The 25,341-nt window shown below is 39.9% G+C and overlaps 1 protein-coding gene across 1 annotated transcript in view; it reads right to left on the bottom strand.

The window, feature by feature from the left end:
* The window catches only part of COL15A1 (collagen type XV alpha 1 chain), a 124,456-nt gene that overhangs the window by 42,387 nt on the left and 56,728 nt on the right, over window positions 1–25,341 (bottom strand). The window contains exons 10-18 of the mRNA XM_014877467.2: window positions 23,939–24,001; window positions 20,387–20,464; window positions 18,689–18,757; window positions 17,068–17,193; window positions 13,272–13,334; window positions 11,172–11,207; window positions 9,875–10,027; window positions 5,949–6,017; window positions 3,571–3,615 (exon numbers count right to left, since the gene is read on the bottom strand). Of these exons, the coding sequence (XP_014732953.2) occupies window positions 3,571–3,615; window positions 5,949–6,017; window positions 9,875–10,027; window positions 11,172–11,207; window positions 13,272–13,334; window positions 17,068–17,193; window positions 18,689–18,757; window positions 20,387–20,464; window positions 23,939–24,001 (702 nt within the window). The remainder of the gene's footprint in view (window positions 1–3,570; window positions 3,616–5,948; window positions 6,018–9,874; window positions 10,028–11,171; window positions 11,208–13,271; window positions 13,335–17,067; window positions 17,194–18,688; window positions 18,758–20,386; window positions 20,465–23,938; window positions 24,002–25,341) is intronic.

Genomic DNA, 25,341 nt, shown 5'->3' with positions numbered 1-25,341 from the left:
TTTTAAGAATGTAGCTCATTGCTCAGGTATAAGAGGACAAAGATCTTTTTTAGTTGGAGGGTTAAAGAGATAAATCGCTTATTTTTAAAATAACCCTGTAGTCACACCACTTAAAATACACATATATTTCTAATGCATCTATCACATAAAAATAATAATTACTAGAAAAAGGACCTCAGAAGAAAGTACATGTAGGGATAATAATTAAGAGAATATTCTATGATCTCAAACTGATTAAGAGGAGTTAAACTACTGTCCTGTGTGTCAATGCATCAGCTTTAATTATCATGCTGACAAATATCTATGCGAAATGAAAACACTCATAATATGTACAGCAGATGGAATTTATGGCAAGAAGAGTCCTGCTACATTGTTGGTATTTTTAAAAAATAAACAAGCAGATGCTGCTAGAAGACTGTGATAATACTCTTGTCAATACTCAACAAGCATAGCTGCATTTATCTTGTTTCCTAGAGTAAATTTTGACTTCAGGGCTGTCCCAAATGCCGGAGAAGGCTATTTTATTTTATTTTATTTTATTTTATTTTATTTTATTTTATTTTATTTTATTTTATTTTATTTTATTTTATTTTATTTTATTTTATTTTACTTTAATTTAAATTTTATTTTAATTTTTATTTTCAATGAGTCACATCAGCGCTCTCTGCTGGCTTATCCTTGCAAAAGACGCTCAGGTCAGACAGGGAGCAGCAAGAAGCAGCGCAGTCCCAAAGAGGAGTTTTGGGGTAGGGTCCAAGAGGAGTTCAGAGCAGAACAGGCAGGGATAACACGAGCCTACTTCTGTAGCACAGACCTGTGTCATGGGTGGGGTGATAGCTGCACACCCCCATACGAAGGAACAGGGGGCATGTGGAATATAGTTCTCTCTCTAAGCTTTGCTGATTTTCTTCTTTGTTCTGGTGAAAATGTAAAGGGTCTTGCAAGATGCCTTCGAAGACGTGCACCTTTTAGGTGCAATTTTAGATGCAATTTTAACCCCATTTTAAGCAGAAGTCTTAAGCACCGGGTTGTACTGGCTCCTGATACTCACAATTCACCAAAGAAAGGGGTTTGTGAAGCCATCCTGGGCTTTGATATGCTGACAGAGCAAGAAATGTCCATTATCCCCTAAGTGCATTAAGGAATGAAAGGAAACAGAGGAAAGAAACAGCTGATGTTTTAGATCAGGATAAATAAACTTCCCACCTTTGAACCTGGTGGACCTATGTTGCCTCTTTCTCCCTGCAACAGAGATGCAGTAGGGCTCAAGTACTAAAGTGAGCAGTAATTGCAAGAATTTTAAACATGCATGTTACTTTCCTTAAAAAACGAAGGAACCGAATGGAGTAAAACAATTAGTAAAAATATGGCACATTTTTGGTCAAGGGATGCTTGGCATACATTTGTGATTTGGTTCTGGGATTTTAACCACCCAGTTGCCACCCACATCTGAAGAGTTTGTGGTCACGACTCATTATTTCTGCTGAGCATCGACCGAGCCGCATGCCTGAACTCTCATTCTGATGTCTGAAATCAGCTCATGGTTACATTCCCCAGATCTACCACTGCAGCCATGGCCTCATGCCTCCACGAAGGACTCACCACCTTCCCCCAAAACAGCTAACACAGTCCCCCCACACTGCTGGTCCCTCCACCTACCCAGGCACTGCATCAAACCGCGAGTGAAAGAATGAACACTGTGCGGTTCTGCCTTTGGGGCCGATTCTGCAGGATTTTAGCCCGACATAGACACGGTTCCTCAATTTTGTAACAGACAGAGAATATCCAATTTCATTTATTTCTTTGGAGATAGAGAATATAAACCGGAATAAATCAGCCATTGCCTCAAATGTTATGTTTATGCTTACTGCTTTTTGGGTGTTCTTCTATTCAAGTGTGTGTGAAGACTGTAGGCTGTTTTTTAATGAAAACAGCTTTTTGTAATAATAAAAGTGAAAGCGGAATTTGGATCCATGCTTACTTGCTCGGAAAGAGAAAATTGATCATAGTTGGTTTTCTCTGACAGCTGTACTCGTCTGGGGTATTTGAAGGATGAAGGATGCACAAAACAGAACTATACCTTCAACTCCTCGTGATGCATTAGCTCTTGGTTTTGGGAAGTGGGTGGTTGTTGTATTTTGCCACTGTTGCCTAGTGAAGTCATTTATAATCATGAAAAGTGGGTGTAAAATTCCTCCCCATGAGAATGATAGTGTATTATAACCACTTTATATTAATTTTGCCATAGTGTACCTGGTTTTGTAAGATGTCATGCAATAGCATCTTCCTTTCTGTTTCTCCTGTGTCTTGGGGATGAATGACTCATGATTAAACCAAAGTAATGGTGAAGTCTCGTGGCCAAGGCTTATGACTACCTCTACCTCTCCAGCCCATTTCCTAAATCTTAGGAATCACACTACCTTCATTTCTGAAATTTTTGTGAAGCAGCATTTCTTAGAAACAAGATTTCTAGCTAAGGACAGAGAATAAGTTCTTAAAAAAATTATTTTCAGCGTGGAGACTTGGCACCTACTCATGTGCACAGAGCAGCATCATGTGAGAGCACATCTATTCTTGCCAGTTCACTGCAGCATCACTCACCAACACGTGCTGTGCAAATTGCCATTTTTTCCCTTCTAAGTAATGTGCTCCAGCAGTAACAGGGGCAATACCCAATGGAGGGACTTTTTTCAGCCCTAGAAGCTGAGCTTTACAGACTCTAGACACGGGGGCTTGGCCAGATCTTTGGTGGCTGTTGTGCTATGAATTAGGTGCATGCAGTTATTGCCAGCAATGGGCAGTCAGTGATTAGTGCTGGGTGTAAGTTCAGGTGAAAATTTCAGGGGGAGAGAATGGGCACTGCCACTTCTCATCCTCCATTTCCTGCTCTTTCCATACTACTGTTATTTCCCAGAGCAATGAAGGCCTTAAATTTTTTTAGCTTCACTTTTAAGATGTTGTCATGCTGTACGACAAACCTGAGTGGTACTGGAGCTTTACATAGGAACAGGAAAAGCCTCTTCCTGTCTAAGGACCCACTCTGCAAATCTGCCCTTTCCTGCTGTGATTTTTCATCTCTCCATTTTTTTCCTCATGGGTTACACAACCAGTAGCAGCATTGAAGTGGAAAAATTCAGTCACTTCTAAGCTCAAATAAAACCAAGGCAAAGTAGACATTGCTCCTCCCTTCTTCCCCTCAGAATCACTTTCTGGGATCAGAAAGCCTCCTCATGCAGATTTCTATTTCAACAGCATACATGTAACCTCTCAGGGACCAGAGTGATGTATAAATGAGCAACAAAGAGAAATCGACAAATGTAAAAAAAAAAACTTAACATAGAAGCCATGGAATGTAATAACCCAGTTAGTATTTACTCACTGCTCTTGTTGGATGTGAAATAATTCTAATAAAACACATTCTGCCTAGATATGCAGTGTAAATGGGAACAAAATTTGTCCCAACTTAATGAATCTTAAACGAAAGCTGTTATGTTCAGGCAAATTCTGGGAATATAGAAATAAAAAAAATATAAGCCAAAGCAATAGAGATTATCTTTCAAGTGTTTTTACCTTTGGTCCTAATGGTCCACGCTGTCCAGGTCTTCCCACAGAACCCTATAAAAATATAATGAATTTACTGATAAATCCACATGGCACTTCAAAATAATTTTTTTTCAGAAAAAATTTAACTCGGTACCACAACTCTTACACAAACAATGCTGGAGTCCTGTGGTATTAACAGACAGCAATAAAATGTACATTTTCTTACAAATACAACTTCAGTGCTGTCACTGCATGCTATATATATTTTTAGAAAATATTAGAAATAAATTTATCCAAGTCCATTTGTTGCAATGGATGGCTTTCAACTGCTTACAATTTTTTGAATGTGCATTCTTGGCTAAAACTGATATACTACCAGTTTAGAGGAAACACAGTCTTGCTACGTTTAAAAGCAGTTTCCCAAAAAGCTTATTTCAAAAAACATTTGGAAATTTAAATTCTTCTTGTCTCTATGTGGTGGCCTGGGTTATAAAGAATAATGATGGCTCTTTGATAGTAATATGGACAGTAGTTCATTATTGGTCATTGTAGAAAGTTGAATGGAAGAGAAGGGAATTCAACAAAGCGGTTGAATTGTCTTTATCCGGGATATGAAGTCACTAATAGATGGTAATGCTAAATAATGACAAAACACCAATGAAACTTTACACTGATCTGTGGAAGAAAAAGAAATAGAAACCCTGGAAATGAGAGCTGAACCATCAGAAAAAATTAATTTTATATTTCTACTTCAAAACGCTACCACTACTTTCTGATAAAAGATTAATAGAAATCTCAACAGTGCCAATAAATATAATTTATTTCCTAGCAGGTGTTTTGAGTTGCAGCCCCCTTAGAAGTAGATTCTCTGTTTTCACCTAAACACCACTGGGTACTGTGGAGTTGTAACAAGGTGTAAATGGCTCATAATGCAGTATCAGTTAGTATGCAAAAGCATTTTCATAATTACAGCAAAACTCTTCGTTTTGTTATCTTCTTTTTCTCATCTGCCTTCTGTACTGACTCAAACTTTGCAGAGTAATTAAGCAGTAACAGAAAAAATTTGTACAACTGCAACAAGATATTTTTTGAATATTTATAGCTGAGTGACTTGGAAACAATGCCTGTTATAAAACCAATTTTGAGAGTAAGGCTGTGAATAAGGCAGGTCAGAATGTGCAATTCTGGCCCTGGCTGTGGACACCTCCTTGTTCCAGCTTAAAGATTGAATACTTATTTTTGGAACTGTATTTTCGTGCTATTTTTAGTGTCTAGGAAAAGACAAAAGAAGGGGCAAAGTTCTCTAAGCTATCAGCTACAACCTCAGTGACTCACGATTACGAGTACTTTACACCAACACAGTAAAGGGCTGCCTGAAGTCACTCCTGCCTCCAGTGCTCAGATGGTGTCTGACGATTCATGGAAGGTCACACAGGCCTGTGGAGACCATCTAATCCAGTCACCCCCTTGGAGCAGAACTGTCACCAGCTTCAGATCAGGTCAGTCATGTTTCTGTCCAGCAAAGTCTTGGTAACTCCAAGACCAGACCTTCTGCAACCTCGCTGGGCAAATTGCCCCAGTCCTGCACCAACCTTCTAGGGAACAGCTTTCTCCTAAGGCTTAGCCTGAACATCACAAGCTGCAAATTGTGACCACTGTTCCTTGCTGCACTATCTGGCCCTATAAGGAACAGTTTGGCTTCATCATACTTGCAGTTGCCCCTTAGAGACTCCTAAGTAGCTACTGGATCATGCCTTTGTCTCCTTTTGTTTCCAGATGAAACCACTAGAGCTCCTTCTATTGTTAAGAATGACAGTGAATCCAAACGATCTGGTTGGTACTGATACATTATATTCCCATATTTCCTACTTGATGATTTAAGGGGCCCACACTAGCAAAAAATCTCCTGAGACACAGCGATGGAGAAAAAAGCACCCCTTTGTCTGTGACATTGCTTCTACAGTACTGGGAACAATTTTTCATTTTAAAAGTGGCATGTCATATTATGCACATTTGATTGGCAAACTATAACATTTCAGTTTCATCTTCATATGTGTGACTGACTTTCACATGTAAGAAAGGAGTTTATTAGAGTGAAATCAGAAATAGAGAGCTAGATAACATGAAAACTCTTATTCCGCCCTTTAATATCTCAAAAATATATCACAGCAGAATCAAAAAAAAATCATTAGCTAATGAGATATCAGAGAAATACCATTCAGATTCTTTGGAGGACATTCTAGGGCAAGTGAATTCATTTCAGTGTAGTGGCTCTCAATCTGTAGCTGACTGGGGCTATAGGTTTCCAAAAAGCAGAATGGAGGAAACTTTTTTGGAAAAAACCCCAAAACAAACCAAAAACCCAACAACAAACTATACTCCCCTCCCCCGAAACACCCACTCACCTTTGGCCCCCTTGATAGAGGAATTCTTGATTCACTTAACAGGTCGATGCTACCTGATCCTTCCATATCCTAAGGGAAGAGACAAAATGCTACAGAATTTAAGAATTTATCTTTTGGGGTTTTTTTTCCTGGTTTGTTGTTTTCTTGGTTTTTTTTCCCCAACTTCTCTGTTTTTGGAAATTCTGTATAAACTGGAAACATACTGAACACTAATATTTTAATATTTTCTCATTAACTTTTTTTCTGAGACGAATGGGTGATGTTCTGGAGATAGGCTTTGCTCAAATGTGATAGAAACACGTTGCTCTTCCCTTCCTTACAGAAACCCTAGTCTTTATTGTCTTACCAACTTGACACCATTGCTCTAGCACTTCAGGCTTAAGAGCATCAAGCAGAAGTGAGACAGTATGTACTGTGTTTAGGCACACTTTTAAGCAGTATTATTCTGTGTAGCATTTACCTACCACCCAGCTATGGAAACACTAATAACTAATAAGGTTTACCAGAATTGATTTAGGCAGGGAGAACTTGCAAACAGTTTGTTAAGGGCAGCAATCACTTTTCATCAATAAAGGTTGTTCCTAATTTTCACAGTTGAATATTGAACTCCTGCCTAAAATACTGCTCTCTCAAATTGAGCAGAAAAGAAGAGTTCCACCATCAAATTGTAGAATTAATTATGTTGAAAGGGATCTCAGAGGCTGCCTGGCCCAACTTCCTGCCAAAAGCAGTGTCAACACTGAATTCCAATCAGCTTGTTTAGGGCATTGGAAATTCAGGCCTTGGAACTTTCCAGAGATGAAGGTTAAGTGTTCTCCGGACCAAGCAAGCTCAGCTCCCCAAGACTTTGCTTTTTTTTGGTTATCTGCTCCAGCCCACTGTCCATTTCCATTGTCCTCTGCTAACTTCAGAAAGAAGTCTCTGTCTAGTGGGAGTCCTTGAGAGCAGACTACCTATTTCCCATGGAGATTTTTAGTAGTTTTAAAGGAAACTACATAGAAAGCAGGAACCTCCCTCCAGCTTTCCTTGTCCTATGACATTCCAGATCGATGGTAGAAGCAGGAGTTGCCAGTTCCAAAGCAGCAAAGAAATAAAATTGCAGGCTGCCACAATTACTCGTTTAAGGCCCAGCACCTGTCATGTCCCCATCCCTTGGCTTGAGCCTAGTCTAAACTTGTCAAACATCTGGATGAACCATACCAGCAGGGAACTGTTCACTTGCTTTTAGCTGCAGTTTTAGTTGCAGCTGTGCTGGCTTAATTGCTTCCTTTTTCTGAAAAGGGAAAGTCTTAATCTTTCTTTGTTTCTCTTCCCTGCTGCCAGCCATCCAGCCTTTGTTTGCAATATCAGCATCCTGTGTAGAATCCCCTCACTTTCCTCTGGATGACAAAAATGGCACAAAGCATGTTACTTTTGGGGTGAAAGTGTTCTCTAAAATTTTAGTAAATTAAATTGGCTCGTGGAAGAATTGATGGAATACTGAATGTTAGTGCATGTGAAGGGTAGGCATGTGTCAGGAATGTGTGCAGATGGGAGAAGGAACAGGAGCAAAGGACAATCTCCACCTCCTAGTGACAACAAGCTCTTGTGTCAGCTTACCATGTTTAGAGGACCCATACTCCTGACCTACTTAGCTTTCTGCCAGTTAGTTAGACTTGAAATGGCCCAGCTTAGCACAGCTGTGATGCACTCAGGAGATGGTCAAAGGGAAAGGGTGAGATACCAATTAGATGACCTTCAGCTACTATTGAATGACATCATCTGACCTGACTCCACTGAAAAAGAGAGATTTTGTTCTTCTGTCCTTTCTGCCAACTCTACAAGAGCAAGAGAAGCAGAAGGAATGCACAGCTGGAATTGGGTCCTCCCTTTTGGGGGACCAAGGTGAGAGGCCTTTTGTGCAACTCGATCTGAGATTGCTGTATTGTTATTCAGACTTTCATTCTGCTCCTCCATCAGCTGTCAGTACCAACAGAAAATCTCAGATTCTTTTTGGCCTGTTTAATCAAACTCTCACTGCTTAGGGTAAACCACACAGTGTTTCTGGGCGCTTTCCCTTGACTGCACTGTGCCAGTCTGTTTTTCCCTTTAAGAGAGTGCTTGATGCCTGCTTTATATAACACATCATCTCTTTTGACATCTGCATGTTTTTAATGGGTTTACCAGGTACCTTCTGCAACTCAAACTGTTCTTTTGGCAAGCATAAGTGCCAGCAAACACCATGCCATTTGGTTTTTGCACATAGCTGATCACAGATGCTAACAAGTGCTAACAGGAGTGTTTTGCAGAAACAGCCTTACAGCAATAAACAGACTGCCAACCAAAAGGTAGTGTCACCCTCACAAACTGGCAGACCACAGTGCTGCCTCAACAGATGGCAGGGGTGGGCATCCAAAAGATCAGCTACAGCTAGCAAGCCTGTTTAAAGCAGTATTCCTCTCAGGGAAATGACAATCATGCCAATTTTGTTTGGGCTAGATAAAGTTCAAGATGAAGCCAGTTACAATACTGTTACTGCAGTTAGAGCTGAAATCCTTCTGCATTTGCATCCATAAAAGTGGGGACTCCCAGTTTTTACCCTTCCCAGCTCATCTGCTAAGCTTGCTCCTCTGACACTTGGGTATCAAAAGTGGCAGAGTTTGATCCTAAGCACCTAATTTCAGGAGAACTCTGGTAACATAATAAAGGCATGTTGCCTTCTACTCAAATAGTGCTAATGGGGAAAAGTGAAGGATCCCTTAAAGAATGGGTCCTCACAGGTCACAGAAGACGACTGTAAGTCAGAGAAGCCATCATTCTGAGCTAAAACTCAGAGCAGGCCTAGGATGAAGATGTGACTTGCCAGTCATTAACTCATTCTGAGACAAGCAGGTATTTTTTCAGGGAAGGCTGTGTATCAGTGCAGTGTGCCTAAGACAAGGAAAAGGACTGCCTGTATGCTTAGACTTCAATCTGCTTCTTGCTAACCCTTTCAGTGCTGGCAATTAAGAACTTGTGAACTGCTAGAGAGATTTTTTTCCATTGAAATTCACTGACATCAGTGAGATTGTTAACCGGTAGTGTATCTAGTACAATATTATTTAAACATCAGGAAGCAAATTGGGTCTCTAAACAATCTAATGCTTGTGGTCATGTCTGGGATGCCTCAAAGTGTCTGTAAAGAAGTGAAAAGTACAAAACAGTTGGGGTAGATTCTATGAGAAACATGTAGGGAAACCAGTATCTTTTATAGGTACGTACCACCACTTTGCTGCAGCCATTCTACAGATGGCCAGTCATTTTCGTCAAACATTCTTACTTCTCTGATGAGACTGCCCTGAATTACTGTGTAAACCCTATTACATCCTATGGCATAAAAAACTCCGAAAAACTTTGCTGAGCCAAACAGCTAAATTAGAATTGAAAAATGCATGGGAAAAAACGAAAAAAAAAAAAAAAGAAAGATGAGGACACAAATGTGAATATTGATATTGACACTTTCTTGGCCTCTCTTCACAAAGATGTTAATTCAGCAGCTCTAATTCTTGAACCTGAGTGTTCTGCCCTTGCCTTTCTTTACTGCAAAGTCACTTTCTGCTCCAACATTATCCAAATGAGCAGTTCTCAAATGATATGTAAAACTCATCTTCAGCTGGCCCAATCTCATATTTTTAAGTGATGAAGGTAACATTGTCAGAGGTAGAAAAAGTAACATTTGCAATTTTATATTTTCAATAGAACATTTTTGTCCTAAGTAGAACAGACCATGAGGTCAGAAATGAACGTGTGTCTCTGTATTTACACTCCTCAGCAAATTTCAATCTAGAACAAATTACTTTGTCATCAATTCAGGCTTAAATATCTGTGAAACATGCAGGTGATCACACTGTCTTTCCTCTGAAGGAAATATATCCATAGTTACAACAAACTTTGGAATAGCAAAATACCTCAAATCCCAAGCTGTAACTTAGTCCTGGTGGTCCAGGAGGTCCAGGGGGTCCAGGAGGCCCACGGGGTCCTGGTGGTCCAGGTTTTCCAGGAGACCCAATAGGGCCAGCTTCTCCTTTGGGGCCTATTGATCCAGTGACTCCAGTATCACCCTACAATAAAAATGCAGTCTATTGATGTTCTGAATATGCTTAAGTAGAGGCAAGTTAGTAGTTTTACAGAATCACAGAATGGTTTGGGTTGGAAATCTCATCCAGTTTCAATCCCTCTGCCATGGGCAGGCACGCCTTCCACTAGACCAGGTAGCTCAAAACCACATCCAACCTGGCCTTGAACATTTCCAGGAGGAGATCATCCACTGATCATGTTCATGGCCCTCCCCTGGACTAGTTCCAACAGGTTCATGCCTTTCTTTTGCTGGGGGTGCCAGAGCTGGACACAGCCCTCCAGGTGGGCTCCCAGGAGGGCAGAGTAGAAAGGGAGCATCACCTCTCTCGACCTGCTGGTCGTGTGTGTTGGTTCTGGCCGAGCTGGAGTTTGTTTTCCCCACAGCAGCCCCCACAGTGCTGTGCTTTGCACTGGTAGTCAGAAAGGTGTAAAGGTGTTGATAACACACCCGTGTTTTGTCTGCTGCTGAACAACACTGACACACCGTCAGCTCTGTCTCTTTAACAATTCTCTCATCCCCTCCTCCCATCAAGTGGGCTGGGAATGGGCAATACCCTGGGAGGGGACACAACTGGGCTAAAATAGCTGACCCAAATTAACCAAAGGGGTATTCCACACCATATGGTGTAAGCTCAGATGTAAAAGCCAAGGCAGAGAGGAGGAACAGGAGGCATGTGTAGTATTTGCCTTCCTGAGAAACTGCTTCCCAGGAAGTGGCTGAATTGAACTTTAATCTTTACTTCCCATACTCACTGATGGGAAGTAGAGATTAAACTTTTTTTGTCTTTGCTTATATGCATGCAAACTTTCACTTTCTTTTCGCTTTAGTAAACACTGCCTTATCTCAGCCTACAAGTTGTTTTCCATGTTATTCTCTCTCCCCAGTCCCGCTTGGAAGGGGAGTGATACAGATAATCTTGGAGTGGTGTCCAGCCAAGGTTACCTGGCTACTCCACACTTCATAGAGAAGCAAACTGGCCAGCTGAGAAACCACTCCTGCCCACTGCATTAGGTTACACAATAATAATCCCTAAGATTTCTCAGCCCTTCTCAGTAACGTGCTGCATTACAGTGATACTGTCATTCTATAAAAACACTATAAAAGACTATAAAGTCTTTTTTTGTTACCTTTGGACCAGCAGAACCAGGTAGACCTTGATCACCCTGTAAAAGAAAAGAAATTCTAAATACTTAGAATAAGACCATTATGCAACAAAACCATATTTATGGTATTTTTTCTCAATACAATGCCCCCAGATTTCTGTGTTGTTTAATTTGATTAATTAGTCCTGTATATGAAGCCCTTCATCTGAAACACCAAACCTAAAAGTTTGGTTAAAAAGTTAAAAATCTGTAGTCCAGGAGTTACAATAACACATTAATAGCTCTGGTCTAGTATGCTGACTGGACTCAATCTTGTATTCCAATGATTGCTGCAGATTTTAAGGGTTTGGAGCACACTGAATTAAACATTGCAGGTCACATCCTCATCCTTCAGAATATAAATATCAAAATTCTTATGGGATATAACAGAACTGGAAGCAGGTCCCTCTCAAGTTGTCTAGGGCACCCTTCCAAACACAGGATGTGATGACTAGGAAGATTTTAAGGTTCCTCTGCAACAATCAAGATTTTATCAATATTTGCTTTTATACACTTTACTTGCATACTGTTTTTTTCCTTTTCTATTTCACGGAATAGACAGAAAGACAATAATAATGCATGCAAATAATTATTTTCCAAATTGCTTTGAATCTAATGGAATAATTTTTATTTTGACAAGCTCCTGTCCTTACTCACTCAGAAAAAATATTTCTTGAGTAAAGTCTGAAAAAAATGAGTAAGCACCAGGAGTAAAATGATAATGCTTTTTCCTAAAAGCAATGGCTAAACTCCATGTCAAAGGACACTCCAAAGAACAAACTGAATTTACTTTCAGTGAATCCTGTTGTTTCTTCCTGTTATTTTCTCTGGATTAATTTGGAATAATGTAAAAAACACATATTGCAGTATAAATTAAATCTAAGTTTTCAGAAAAATACTCTTACTTGTATTGAACACGTGCAGATATATAGTGCTTCAATTCTAATTAAACGTCTATCAAATATACACAATGCAGCAAACAGACTCAGGGAGGCAAAATATTGTAGTCCTTTTCTTTTGAGAATTATGATTTAAAAAAAAATTTAATTTCTCTTTAATTTCTTCTCTTTCTCCATCAGTCTCCTCCTACAGTATGTGACTCATGGTCAGTTTACTTCAGCTAGACTTCTTTCCCTTCTTAGGCTCCCTCATGTAAAGCACACAGCACTGTTCACAATGGACACAGGTTCCAGGTGCTGCTTTCTAACACACATTCTGCACTTCCTGGATGGCTGCTGCTTCCCATGTGTGCTGCACTTTTACCAGCCTCAGGCTTTTGCTATCACAACTCAGAATCTTCAGCCCTCCAGAGATAAAATTAAATCAATATTCTGGCCATTTAAGTCTTGCCTTTTCATTTCCCTTACGGTGTGTGAGCTTACATTGTACACTTGGGAATTTACTTTCAAGTTCTTGTGTGTAAGGTGTGTTGTTGAAACTCACTAGAGGATGAAATTGTCTTGTAGTCTTTGTTTTTTTCACATCCTTCTTGAAGTGGGGTGTAAAAAAATGGTGCTTAAACGATGTTTTGATTAGCAATGGATTAGATTAATTTCCCCGAGTCGAGCCTGTTTTGCCTGTGACAGTAATTGCTGAGTGATCTTTCTGTCCTTATCTTGACCCATCAGCTTCTCACTGGTGAGCACCTGGTGTCCAGCCAGCGTGGGCCATGACTTTGTCTTTTGGTTGCCATTTTAAAGAGTTTGTGCTCCTTCAGACTCTTCTCCCCTGTCCTGCAGTGTGCTGGCACTCTGTGCCAGGCTGGGCTGACCGGGCTTCTCTCTTTCCCCCTCCAGGCTCACCAGTCTGAGCCCAGTCAGGACTGGCCTTTGACAGCCAGATCACAACAGAGTAGTTCATACTGCATATCGAACATTGCATGCTGCAGAAAATGAGACAGCATCCAATAGGAAATTCTGGATTTCTGAATATGCCTTTTGGGATGTGCTCTAATGAGCCATTAGTATCTGGATTCCATTAAAAAATACGGAATTTTGTTGCAAAGACAACTGTTTATGATTTTTACAGCCTAAAATTGACAAAGATTTTCCACTGAAGTAGGAGCAAGACAGACATTTTACTCACCTTTTCTCCCTTCCCTCCTGGTGGGCCAACCACTCCATCACGGCCAGGAGGACCTTGGGGGCCCTGGAGATGACAGAAAATCTAAAGCAGGTGCCACTTGAGAGCTCGATTTCTAGAACATGTGTTTAAGTACTAGGGACCAACTGATGATACAGCATTTTGAAAGACTAATTTGTAGCAACTCCAACCACTAAGTTTTAACACTTTCATTTCTTGTCTTCTGGGAGTTTGACTTTGTATCAAACCAGTATTTCAATAGAAAACTATATACAACCATCATAAAATAATAAGCAAAAACAAAACCCGGCATATTGTAAATATAATCTTAGCATGAGAGATTATGGTGCTATCCAAGCAGGTTTTGACAACTCTGTAAAAGGCACGATGGGGTTGAAATCTCCAGGCGTATCAGCTATCCACACTTCTGGCAATGTCAGTGCTAGATGGCACCCAGCTAAGGAAACCTTGGTATTGACAAAATCAGTGGCCAGGTTTTCTGTATGGTAGCATCACTAAAAGCAGCTGTGATATGGAGGGAATAATATCAAACAGGAGACTTCTGTTGTTACCACTGCAAACAGAAAATCCAATAGGCTGACAGAGGTTTTGATCCATAAAACTCCAGTGATATCCTCACGCAGGAACAATGAAGCTGGGCCTAAGCTCCCCTTGTGGGGCAGCACTTGGCTTATTCAGACTCACTTTGCCAGGTGTCCTGGCTACCTGAGCCTGGAGGTGCATCCTTGCAGGATCAGTATTCCTAAAGAGTCCTTTGGCAGAAAAAAAGGTGCTGCCACTTTACTTTGGTTGAAGGTGCTCATATTGTTCATGATATCTCACTTTAAATTTGCCTTGAAAAGTGTATATTAAGTTCTCCTCCCAGTCTCTGGTGTTGTACCTGTGACTTGTTGTATCCTGCATGCATTTGAGTGAGCAGGCAGGCTGGGAAACACTGGCTTTGTAGGGTAGACCAATAAATCAGTACAGGAATTGAAGTCCAGCCCACAGTAATTAGGCATGTATGAAAGGTAACCAGCATATTGCACAGCCCACATTTTTAAAATTGGGCTCTGAAAGCCTTCAACTACATTTACAGGGGTGTATTCTGGCCTCTGGGGATCTTTAATAATATTTATTTATTCATCTATTTTGGGGAAAGATACAATGGCTAGCAAAGGAGATAGAAAACATTGCTTCTCTCTGATGTTTTCAGAATTATCCCAAAGCCTCATTTTTCTGACTCTCTCACTGGCCCCATCCTGCTTTTGCTCTTTGGATGCACTCTAAGTCATAGAGTAACTAATTGATTATTTTTAATATTGAGAATAATCAGAAATATTTTCAGTATGTTTCAAACCTTTTCATATTGTATTTTGGCATGATTGCATAGACAGAAGAGAATAAGAGACTAAGCTAAGAACAATAACTGTTCTAAAGTTTACTGATTACCTCCACTGTACTGCTTTAGCAATTTTAGGCTTCATTGTGCTAAAATTGCTAATTCCCTTTAGAGCTTTGGAATAGTCTCTCTTTTGTAGCTAGCAGGCAACACTGTGACATTTGTTATTCTCATCAGGGTATAGTAATGCATTTGTGAGCTGCCTCAAACAAAAAATTAGGCTAGAAAATATCCCTATACAATGCTATGAGTCAATTTAACTTCATGTAGCATTTAGAAAATGTGTATTTAATCATATCAATGCCGTATCAGTACGAGATGCACTATGAAGCAGTTTGTGCAGGGGTAATTCCAATTACAAAATGCAAACATTGACCCAAACATTTCCAAGACACATTTGTCTAGAGAAGAGGTGCTTGCATCACAAAGTTCTTGCTTTAGCAAGGACTTAAGCCTGTCCCCAATTTCAAGCGATTGGCTGTTCTCCTGGAATTAGAACTCATAGCTGAAAACTCTTAATTACATAAATGCGTTAATGTGATGCTTAATGAGGATTCCCAACCAAAAAAAATTTCAACTGGGAATTGACCTCACTTCATTTATGCATAGTGTGCAAATGTGTGCAAATCTTTGAAAAGTAGGATGACACTTTCTTAGGTCATCTGAATTTGTGGGAATGCATGGGTCTGTATTCTTAATAACGGGAGTTTTCCATCAGCAGCCTGCAGATTTGACCTAGACTGACTCTTCTGAAAATGTTCTTTAGTAGTCTTATTAACATTTAACTTCTACTTTTTAAACTGATGTGTTTGCCAGGAACTATCCTGGAACAATGATTTCTGTTGCATCAGAAAATTGACTGTCTACAAGAAGTTCACGTTATTGCCTGTGAAATCTCAAATTACACTGGAGGGAATATACTCATCTTTACAAATAAAAGATGAATCAATACCTGTTTCTCCATTTTCTTTTAATTCTTTTTTACATTATTCTTTTATGGCAGACTTTAGTACTATATCCTAGACCCTTTGATTTACTTTATATTCTAAAGATGTAGAAACAGCCACAGTCAGAAAAGTTGAAGGTACATTTTGAATTGCAAAGAAGGTGTTATAGAGAGCCTTTTAATCTAACAATGCACATTATCAAATGCAGTAAATAAAACATTAGGGTAACTGTCTTTTTTGTAAGACTTGCCAATGCATTTTCTTAAAATTACATTTGTAATCCTCAATACAATTTGATCTGTGCTGGATTCAGAAAAGAAAAAGAGTACCGTTGGGAGTTTAGCAAATAGATGAAATCTGGTCAGTATTTCACCCTTTTTTATTTTATGCTGCCATCCATATTACAATCAGTAGATGCAGAGAATAGTGGATTTCCTTGGTTTCCCATGCACTTGAGCCTTGAATCCCATATTAAAGAATTTCAGGTGCTTAATTCTTTCTGTAGAAAAGATGCTGCTTTCCACCTGGATGGCCAAACACTTGCTAGATTTTCTATCAACTCCCAACTTGGTTATCCTCAAAAAAACCCCTCCAAGACAGCTGAGATATAATGAGATCTCCTTTTTAACACCTCTCGCCCACATACTTCCCTGATATATGCTAATGACACCTTGTCAGGTACAGAAATGGTGACTCACTTTGAGGGTAGAGTGATGTACAGGACAAATCAGGCTGCTGTTGGCAGATGGTTGGTAGGGAATAAGGGAGCCAAACTAGGGAATCAGAGATTATTCTGGATTGGAAAGGATCATTGTGTGCAGCTCTTACATGAATGGTCTGCACCTTGGATTTATTAGCACCATGCTCCAACCAACTGAGCTAATCTCATAGTTCCAGAGAGGTTTCTCAGAGCTGTTAAATGCTAAAAAAATTATTTTCTTCACTGAAAAAACAACTTTACTGAGGGTTTATTTGCAAGTCAAACTTTATCAACATTTTAACAGCAGAATTATATTTCACATGTCCAGAGGAATAAGTGTTTTTACCTAGCTGAAGAAAAGGACAGAAGAGGAAAGAGGAAAATTCAATTTATTCTACAAATTCCCTGGAGCTTATGTAAGTTATTTAGCAAACTTCATTTGCCTGAAAGCACCACAGGAAAACTGATACTTAGTCTTATTCACTGTTGGCAAAAGTATTGATTTTTATTTATTCCGGTCCAGATTCACCAGTATCTGTCTGTGAAATGTACATTACTGCAGTAATGTGCTTTGGTTAACAAGACTTTATGTTGTTTTTTTCTCTTTTTTTTTTAATAAATTTGCATAAGACTCAAGCTCTTAAATTAAAAATATTCTGCAATTTTATTAAGAATTATACAGACTGTAAGTCTTAGGACATAGTGTTGCAGGACAGAAACATCAATATTTGTGCACAAATGGGTACTCACTTCAGGGCCTGGTTCGCCAGAAGGTCCATCTTCTCCTGGTGACCCAGGAGGTCCTACACCTGAATCAGGTGCTGGCTTTCCTGGAAGACCAGGCAGTCCTGGAGGGCCTGGTGGTCCTGGAAGACCCTGAATAAATCAGCAGGAGTGTTAGAAATTTTCCTAGCCAGGCTCTTTTCTATATACGTGGAAGAGGAAAAAGCTCACATAGACTGTTCAGGCTTATAAAACTCAGCTGGGGTTTCCACCCCACTTCTGCTTCACTAAGAACCAGTTTTAGTTTGACAGATATACCTTACACAGGGTCACACTGACCTCCCTCACCTGTTCTCTCTGCCACCTCATGGCATGCACTGGCAAGTAGGACATTGAGAACCAAAAAAATTTGTGCCAGCTCTCTGTAACCCAGTAAAGATCTCAGACATATCTCAGGGATCAACCTACTGATCAGAGACCTAACCATAATGAAACAAAGGGATTGTTGTACAGAGGGAAGTGGTTGATTTTTTTCTCCTCTACCATTTTATAAGGTTTCCCCATGTTATTGCTGAGGCACTGAGAATCTCTACTCGTGGTCAAGACCTGCTTAATGCTGTCAAACTGGCCTCTGCTCTAAAGAGATATCCTGCATGGACATGAGCAGAGGTATTTAAATTGAATGAATTGAATGAAATGAGTGAAATGTTATTTTAGGGGAACAGTAAATTTGCAAATATTCCCTCTCATGTCCGAGTCCATCTGTTGTTACTGGTTGCATCAGCAGGCAGAGATGGAGAGCTTGAAGTTTTGGGCCATGGCACTACAAGTGAGGAAATCTTTAATTCTGATTTAGGGCCATGTACAGAATTCTATCTGGAAGAGAGTCATCTTGGATTTTCAGTACAGTAAACAGAGTTTTCTGCAAGACACTCACCTGTCTTGTTACCTACAAAGGGCATCTGAAGGGGCTCCTAAATTAGGTAAGACAGCTAACTTTCAGCATGTGGCAACTGACTCCTGAAGGGCCTTGAGAATAAGGTATTAAACACTTTTGAGGAAAAAGAAAGAAACAGAAGAGGAGTCCTGAGGCAGAAACCATCTGAGAGAATGAAAAATATTGCTAGTTGTGCTGCAAAGAAGAGGCCTCAATCTGACACAGAGTAGGTTTAGATTAGATATTAGGAATAAATTCTTTATTGTGAGGGTGGTGAGGCACTGGCCCAGAGGAGCTGTGGATGCCTCGTCCCTGGAAGTGCCCAAGGCCAGGTTGGATGGAGCTCTGTGGAAAGTTTCCTTGCCCGTGGCAGGGGGACTGGAACAAGATGACATTTAGGTCTTTCTATGATTCCACAAATCTATGATTCTCATCTCTCTCCTCTTTACTGTCCTCTCATAGTCAGGTTAGAAGCATTTTCTCATTTATAAAAAGTCCTCTTGCCATTATTTCTTTGGTGGCCCCCTCCTGTCTCGTACATCTTCCCCACTCACAAGCACTTAGTCATTTTCTGACCTTGAAATGAAAGCCTACAAACCCTTGCTGGATGCTGTAAATTAAGCAGGTATAAAACTTGCATTATGAAAAATTCTACAACCTGCATGATTAAAATAAAGCTCTTTATCATGAGAAATATCAATATATACTTACCCTTAAAATCTCAGTCTCTCTGATAGTCTCAGTATCTCCAGAACCCGATTCTTCAGGTTCCAGTCTATTCTGAAATTAGGAGAATTCCATTTGAAATTATTGCTTCTAAAGATGACAAATGCAAATATCACTTCACATTTATTTTAAACACAGCTATCATCAATATCCTTACAGCAGTCTGTCACTGGTAAAATAAATTATAATGCAACAAAAACATTTTACTTTTACTGCTGGTGTTCCATGCCATCTTCTTTTGTAGTCACTGAGCACTGTAGTTACCTGCAGGTGCTCTATGAGCACAGTGATAACTATCCTGCAGGACACACATGCTATGTGACTGTTTAAGTGAACTGAAGTAATATCTCAGACAAATTTTAACTTCAGAAAGGTACCTGTCAACATAAGAATATCCTAAAATGCAGATCTAACAAATAACCCCAGTTTCCTACAAAGTGCCCCTCATTTCAAAAGCCAAGTTCTGAGATTCCCACAACTGTAATCAAAAAGATGCCTTTTATAAAGAGAAATCGATAGACTGAAGCCTTTTCTAAAACATTTTGTCTTAGGAAAAAGCACCCTAGTGTTTAGTCTTTGGTGAGTTTCATAGCTGTGAACATTTTGCAGACTACAGAGAAAAGCACACAGGGAAATACTACCTGAATAAGCTATCATAGTACCAAAGCTAATATTTCAAATGCCTGCGAGTTAAGGATGCATTTCTTGGCTGCACTGAGACTTCTTCCACTTCACTACAGAATAAAAGGCTTTGAAACTTGCTGTCACAGAGAACAAGAAAGTAAAGGCAGTGTAGGACTTGGTGTTCCATGCTACATTTATAGAAGTGGCCTTTGACTGGGTAAAACTGTTGGCCTGGAGCACCTTGTCCTGGGGATCTGCCTCGCTGGTCTCTTGAAGTCAGCACCAGTGCAGCAGAGCACTGTTAATCTGTTTTTATGCTGCAGAAATATATTGGCTTAATTTAGCAGACCCAGAATCAGGCGAGCATATTGTGGCCAGTGGAATATGTTCCAAACTGTCTAGTTAAAAACTCACGATATCCAGTGTGACAGATGGTTTTGTGTAAAAGTCCACCCCAGGATTTCCACTGGTGTCAGTGGTGAACTCCGTGTAAGTGTAAAATCAGCTCTCACACCACGAAACAAAAATCCGGGCCAAATTCCTTCTTTAGCTGCGTGCACATGCACCCTCATGGACAGAGTGGGAAAAGTCCAAGTACAGCAGTAAGGTGGATCTGCAACTCATTCCTTAACATTGCCTGAGTACTGAGCATTCAAAATACAAACACTGCCATCATGCTGGTATGTGTTCTAGTATAAAATGACAGCAGACATTTAATGACTGACAAACCATTTCACTGTTCAGTAGCAGGAAGAAATTAAAAATTTAGGTTTAGAATGCCTGGAAATGTTCGCTTCATGTTCTCTGATGTATTGTCGCTTTTGCACAGGAGAGCACACATATCCACTGACATTTTAAAATGTGAATACTGGGTCTTAATGTAGCTTACAGTACTCACACACTTCAGTCAGACATTTATTTGCATTTCTGCATGAATGTTTTAGAAAACATGATTATCTCTGTGGCAGTCAGGCTACTTTCCCAGAGAAAACCTCCTGTTTAGTTCTGGATTCCTCTGTGGCAAGCTGAGCTCACCGACAGAGAACCCCAAATACTCACTAATCCTCTGGAAGGAGCAGATGGTCCTGTGGGTCCTGGTAGTCCAGGGGGTCCTGGCAATCCCTCACCAGGATCACCCTGAAATGGGAATTAAGATAAATCAGCAAGGATTTAACCATATAAAGGCTATAAGTACTAGCTACAATCTGTGTGGATTTCCAGTCACAAGAGTGGCTGCTTAGATGCTCCGAGCAGAGTTGGACTCTGTTCATTTCTAAGACAAGCTCCCAAGGAACATGATCTTTGCATTGGCAATGGAAGAAAGAACTCTTCCTTTTCTAACTTCTGCAATGAATTTGCAAATGTAAAAGCAGCATTAACAGCATTAGGCAGCACATAAGTCTTGCCAGAATAAGGTTTAACTGTGTATCTCACATTTTTAGGGTATATTATATATGAACCCTTGTGCTGCCTCCCAAAAAAACCAAACCAAACCAAACCAAACCAAACCAGACCAAACCAGACCAAACCAGACCAAACCAAAGCAACAACAAAAAAAGGTAGTCAATATGGTCACACTATGGTACTCAATCTGTAAACCTCTTGATTTTATGGCTACCCTCTGTAATGCTTTTTTAAATACCACCACAACACAATTTTTCTTCTGTGTGTTGACCTTTATCTACTGCCAACACAATGAAACACCCTGTTCAAATATGTGTCATTTTCTCTCATAATTACTACCATTTCTTATAATTTGTCTTTCTTACATCACCTCTGACATTTTGCTGAGGTTAGTTTGAAGTGCTTCACATTGAGATGTTTGTGACTTTTAATATTTTTTCTGCTCAAGTCCAGCATTTTTCACTTGAGTCAAAAGTCGAGGTTTTGCCTCCACTGATCTGTGCTTTACCCTCTAACCTGCCAGTTAGCTATCTGGGCTTATGAGCATTTTAATTGTGTTCTCTAAGTTCACATATTCAGTTACATAGCAGAAAACACTGACTTTTAACTGCCTCTTGGTCACTTGCTCTTTATGCTTGAGAGTTCATTAGATAAATGTATTCATTCAGTTCTTTGTTCCCTGCGGCTTTGTCAAATGGTTCCTATAGTGATACTTCAGTCATATCCACAGAGAATGTGTTTAATTAATTTGGGGCTATTTTCACTGTCTGCCAGTGTGTTCATTTACAGATGCTCTTCATTCATTTTAACACATCCTCGCTTTTTTCCAATGACTATTACATTAGTTCCTGGCAGTGTTTGGTGCTTGTTTTCATGCAATTTCTTCCACTCTGTGTGTGCTGCAAGGAAGACAAAAACCCCACATCTCACGTGTGGGTCACAGTCATTTTTAGGAGGCCTGACTGTATCCATTCCCAAGGAGCATCTCATGGCTGTATCTCTGCACAGAACATGGACCACGGTGGGAAAGCGACTGCCAGCTCCCCACTCTCCATTGACATGTAGTGCCCCATTCATTCCTGGCTTCCTATTTTCGATGAGAAGAACCACAAAGAGGAAGGTGGATCCTACTACCGTTCCTGAAATTTAGATGTTATCATACTGGGAAAAGTGCTGACTGTCTTTAGATAGTGTAACAGTTTTGAACTTTTGTGTGCACAGATCCATTTTTTAAGCTTTGCTCACTCTACCAACACAGCCAGGCCTAGGAAATCACTCTGATTTGGATGCTGAAACAATTTTCGGAGCAACTGATAACCTAAAAGAGGATTAGAGCAGTGTCTTCTTGTTTGTCTTGTTTTTACTGCAGGATTTTTTTCTGTTTAAAGTATTGCCAAGACAAAGGTCTGAATTTGAAGCTGACAGCTTTCCTTAGTGTTTTTGAACCTATTGTTAGGATTTTTAGCACTTGTTTGCTAACTTTACAGTGTCTCTTTGAAGTGTCCCTTGAAAATATTAGTCCAATATTTAAATGAAAAACTAAGCTTAAGATGTCTTTGCTAAAGTAGCCATAAAAGTATTCAGGAATAGACTACTAGAGTATTTTCCTTTCCAATATAAATTTTGCTCTCAGCTCCTACGACTGGATCCTACTACTGTTCCTGAAATGTAGATGTTATTATACTGGAAAAAGTGCTGTCTTTAGACAGCAGAACTCTTTAGCAACTGTTATCAATCAGTTAACAACTAACTAAGGCATTGTCTGAGCGAGACCTATTTGATATGGGCCAAAACATTGTCAGGGACCCTGCCTGCAAGTCTGAACCCTCAGCAAACCAGTCAGCTCCTGGGCCTGTTCCCTTGGGCAGTGCAGGGTTTTTTGAAATTTGGAATGGTCACCTAACAGGATCTGCGGCTGTAGCAGAAGCAAAATAAAATCCATTTGCTAATTTGCACTTTGCTTATAAATGGAAGAAATGTGAATGGTCATAATCTTGACACCTTTTCCATTTGCTTTTTTTTTTTCCTTAGAAGAATCCTGACTGATTTTATGGTTTCCTACACATGAATTATTTATGTCAGTACCAAGTACCCTAGAAATAACTCTGGTTGCAAGAAGGACCGAGGCAGATTTGCAAGAAACCTAAGAAGCTAATTGTCAAACGACGTTTATGTGCCTGCAATGCCTGTTGACAACTGATGAAGTGTTCTGCTGATAATCTGCCTTCCCAGCCTATCTTTCCTGAAGGGCCTGTATCCATGCACTGCAGCACTCCAGTTGTGAGCAATCCCACGCTGTCTCTGTAACCTGTGAGAGGTGGTAGCCCTGTGGCTGTGCATGGACTTGTGGGTCCTCCTGTTTGCCTCCCATGCTGCCTGCTTTTGTGAACATGTACCTGGGGCAGGTCCCAGAGGAGAGCAAGGTGTGCCCATTATGATGTACCTGAGGTGCTCCCCGACTGCCCCACATGCCTTCACTTCTCTACAATTTAGGAGAATCCTCTGCTCAACACATCTCTCCATTACAGCTGGGGGGTTGCCATGCAGTCTCATGACCTGATTCCTGTACTGGAGATCAATTTTACCTTTAAAATTATTCTGGATTATTTCAAACAAATCTGAATAAATGAGATTTATATGGGTCATGCTTGTGAATTTATGAAGTCTGTATTGTTTTGTTAAACAGATGAAGGGATTATTAATTTGACACTTGTAGTTACTATCTGTATGTCGATTTTGAGTACAACATGTACTTTAATAATAGATTAATCCATTACATTTCACTTCATCTCAGAAGAGATACAAGCTGTTGCTTCAGATGGTTTAACTCTTATTTCAATTATGTTCATTTCCTAAGGGTAATATGATTATACTGCCTCTGTTAAATCACTTAGCCAGTAAAGTAAGTAGCCCAGAGCAGTTACATACAACAATTGACTTTTCTTTATTAAGTGTTCAATACATCTTCCTTAGCTCTTCTGAAAGCCCAGCTTTTTCTACTGCTGAAGTTTATTCACATCCTTGAAAAATACTTATGATTCTGGTATGATGCCTTCTAGCCATTCATGGATGGGATGAACGTGGTAGGATGTTTAATTTCTTCCTGTGATTCCATATTTTTATGTCTCTCTCAGAGTGTACCAAATTAATACATGTCCAAGAAGAAATAGTGTCTGATTGATTGTTGGGTATTAACAGGACACATACCTTTTCACCTTTTGGGCCTGCTTTTCCTTTCAGTCCTGGCAACCCCTGAACTCCATTTTTACCCTAAAAGGAAATTATTGTTTTCATTAGACATTCTCTTTCATATAGGTTGAACAGGCTCTACACTTAGCAGCAGAGGCTGGATGTAAGGGTGCTAGATTCTAACTCTTGGTTTGTGCAGTGGGAGGAAGTATGGAATTTAGCATAGAGTGCCCCTGGCAGCACCCAAAATGTGTCTCTCACCACATTTACCCTTCCCACAACAAAGTGGCAGAGAAGCCTGTTTGGGGGATACAGATGGCAACACCTGCAGGCTGCATTTGGATTTGGTGAAGCGCCAGCAGGACGGCCACAGCACTGATGGAAAGGATTTTAAAACTGCAGGATTTGTAACACACTACCGCCAGCTGCTGCTCTGAGTGCACATAACCATACCATTAACTTAAGCCTGCTCCCACCATCTACTAAAACTGCTTTTTGTCTTAACCAATCTGAATCTAATCAGTTTCTGCCAACTAAGATCCTTCCTGAGGACACGCCTCTGACAGGCAATGTGGGATACTAGAGAGCATTTCACTCCATTTTCCATTCTAAACTTCACCAATCAAATGAAATTATCCCAAATTATCCTTATTTACATCTTCATATTACCTACATAAAATATGCATATGCTCTTCCTATAGAGGCTTGTTCATTAGCTAGAAATTACTCCCACCAGCTTTAAAGTCAGTGCTATTATAAAATGGGACTGCTTATGAATTCAGTTAGCACACTCAAGAAAACATTCGGAAGGCAAATAAATAGTATTTTCCCACTGGCATTCTGGAAATCTGGACAGCTGTGGTTATGGACCCTACTGAACAAGTTTTAGGGCTGCCCTCATTTTAAAGACGGGTTATATAAAGTCATTAGGGAGAAAAATGTATCTCTAAGACTGAAGGGTGTTTTTTTTCCTTTTTTTCCTATAGAGTTACTGGTAGCAGGTTCATAGAAAAGTAGCAAACACATGACCAACATAAACACGGAACATACTAATTTCATTGCTGAGGCCCCATTAAACTGATAGTAAAGTTACATGGGTATATGTAAGACTGGAACCCAGGTGCACATGAACAAAAGCATAACTACAAGAAGTACAAGACCCTCTCACAAGATGCCTATGATAGAAAGTAGGATTGTTTTCACAAGGGCAAGACAATTGGTTTTGAAGCATTTGAATTACATTTGAAGAATTTTCTCTAAGAAATATTGATTTCATAGAATTTTCTTTGAAGATATGCTGCATGAAGGTAGTCAGGCCCCTGTTAACACATAAAATATAAGCTTCTTATCCAAAGAACGACACATAACCTAGTTTTGGCTAGAGATTTACAAACATAGCTACATTTCTTTGAAGACACCAG

This window comes from Sturnus vulgaris, chromosome 1 (genome assembly GCF_052056855.1).
Source record: "Sturnus vulgaris isolate bStuVul1 chromosome 1, bStuVul1.hap1, whole genome shotgun sequence".
In the NCBI taxonomy this organism is placed as follows: domain Eukaryota; kingdom Metazoa; phylum Chordata; class Aves; order Passeriformes; family Sturnidae; genus Sturnus; species Sturnus vulgaris.
This window is presented reverse-complemented; position numbering and strand designations above follow the sequence as displayed.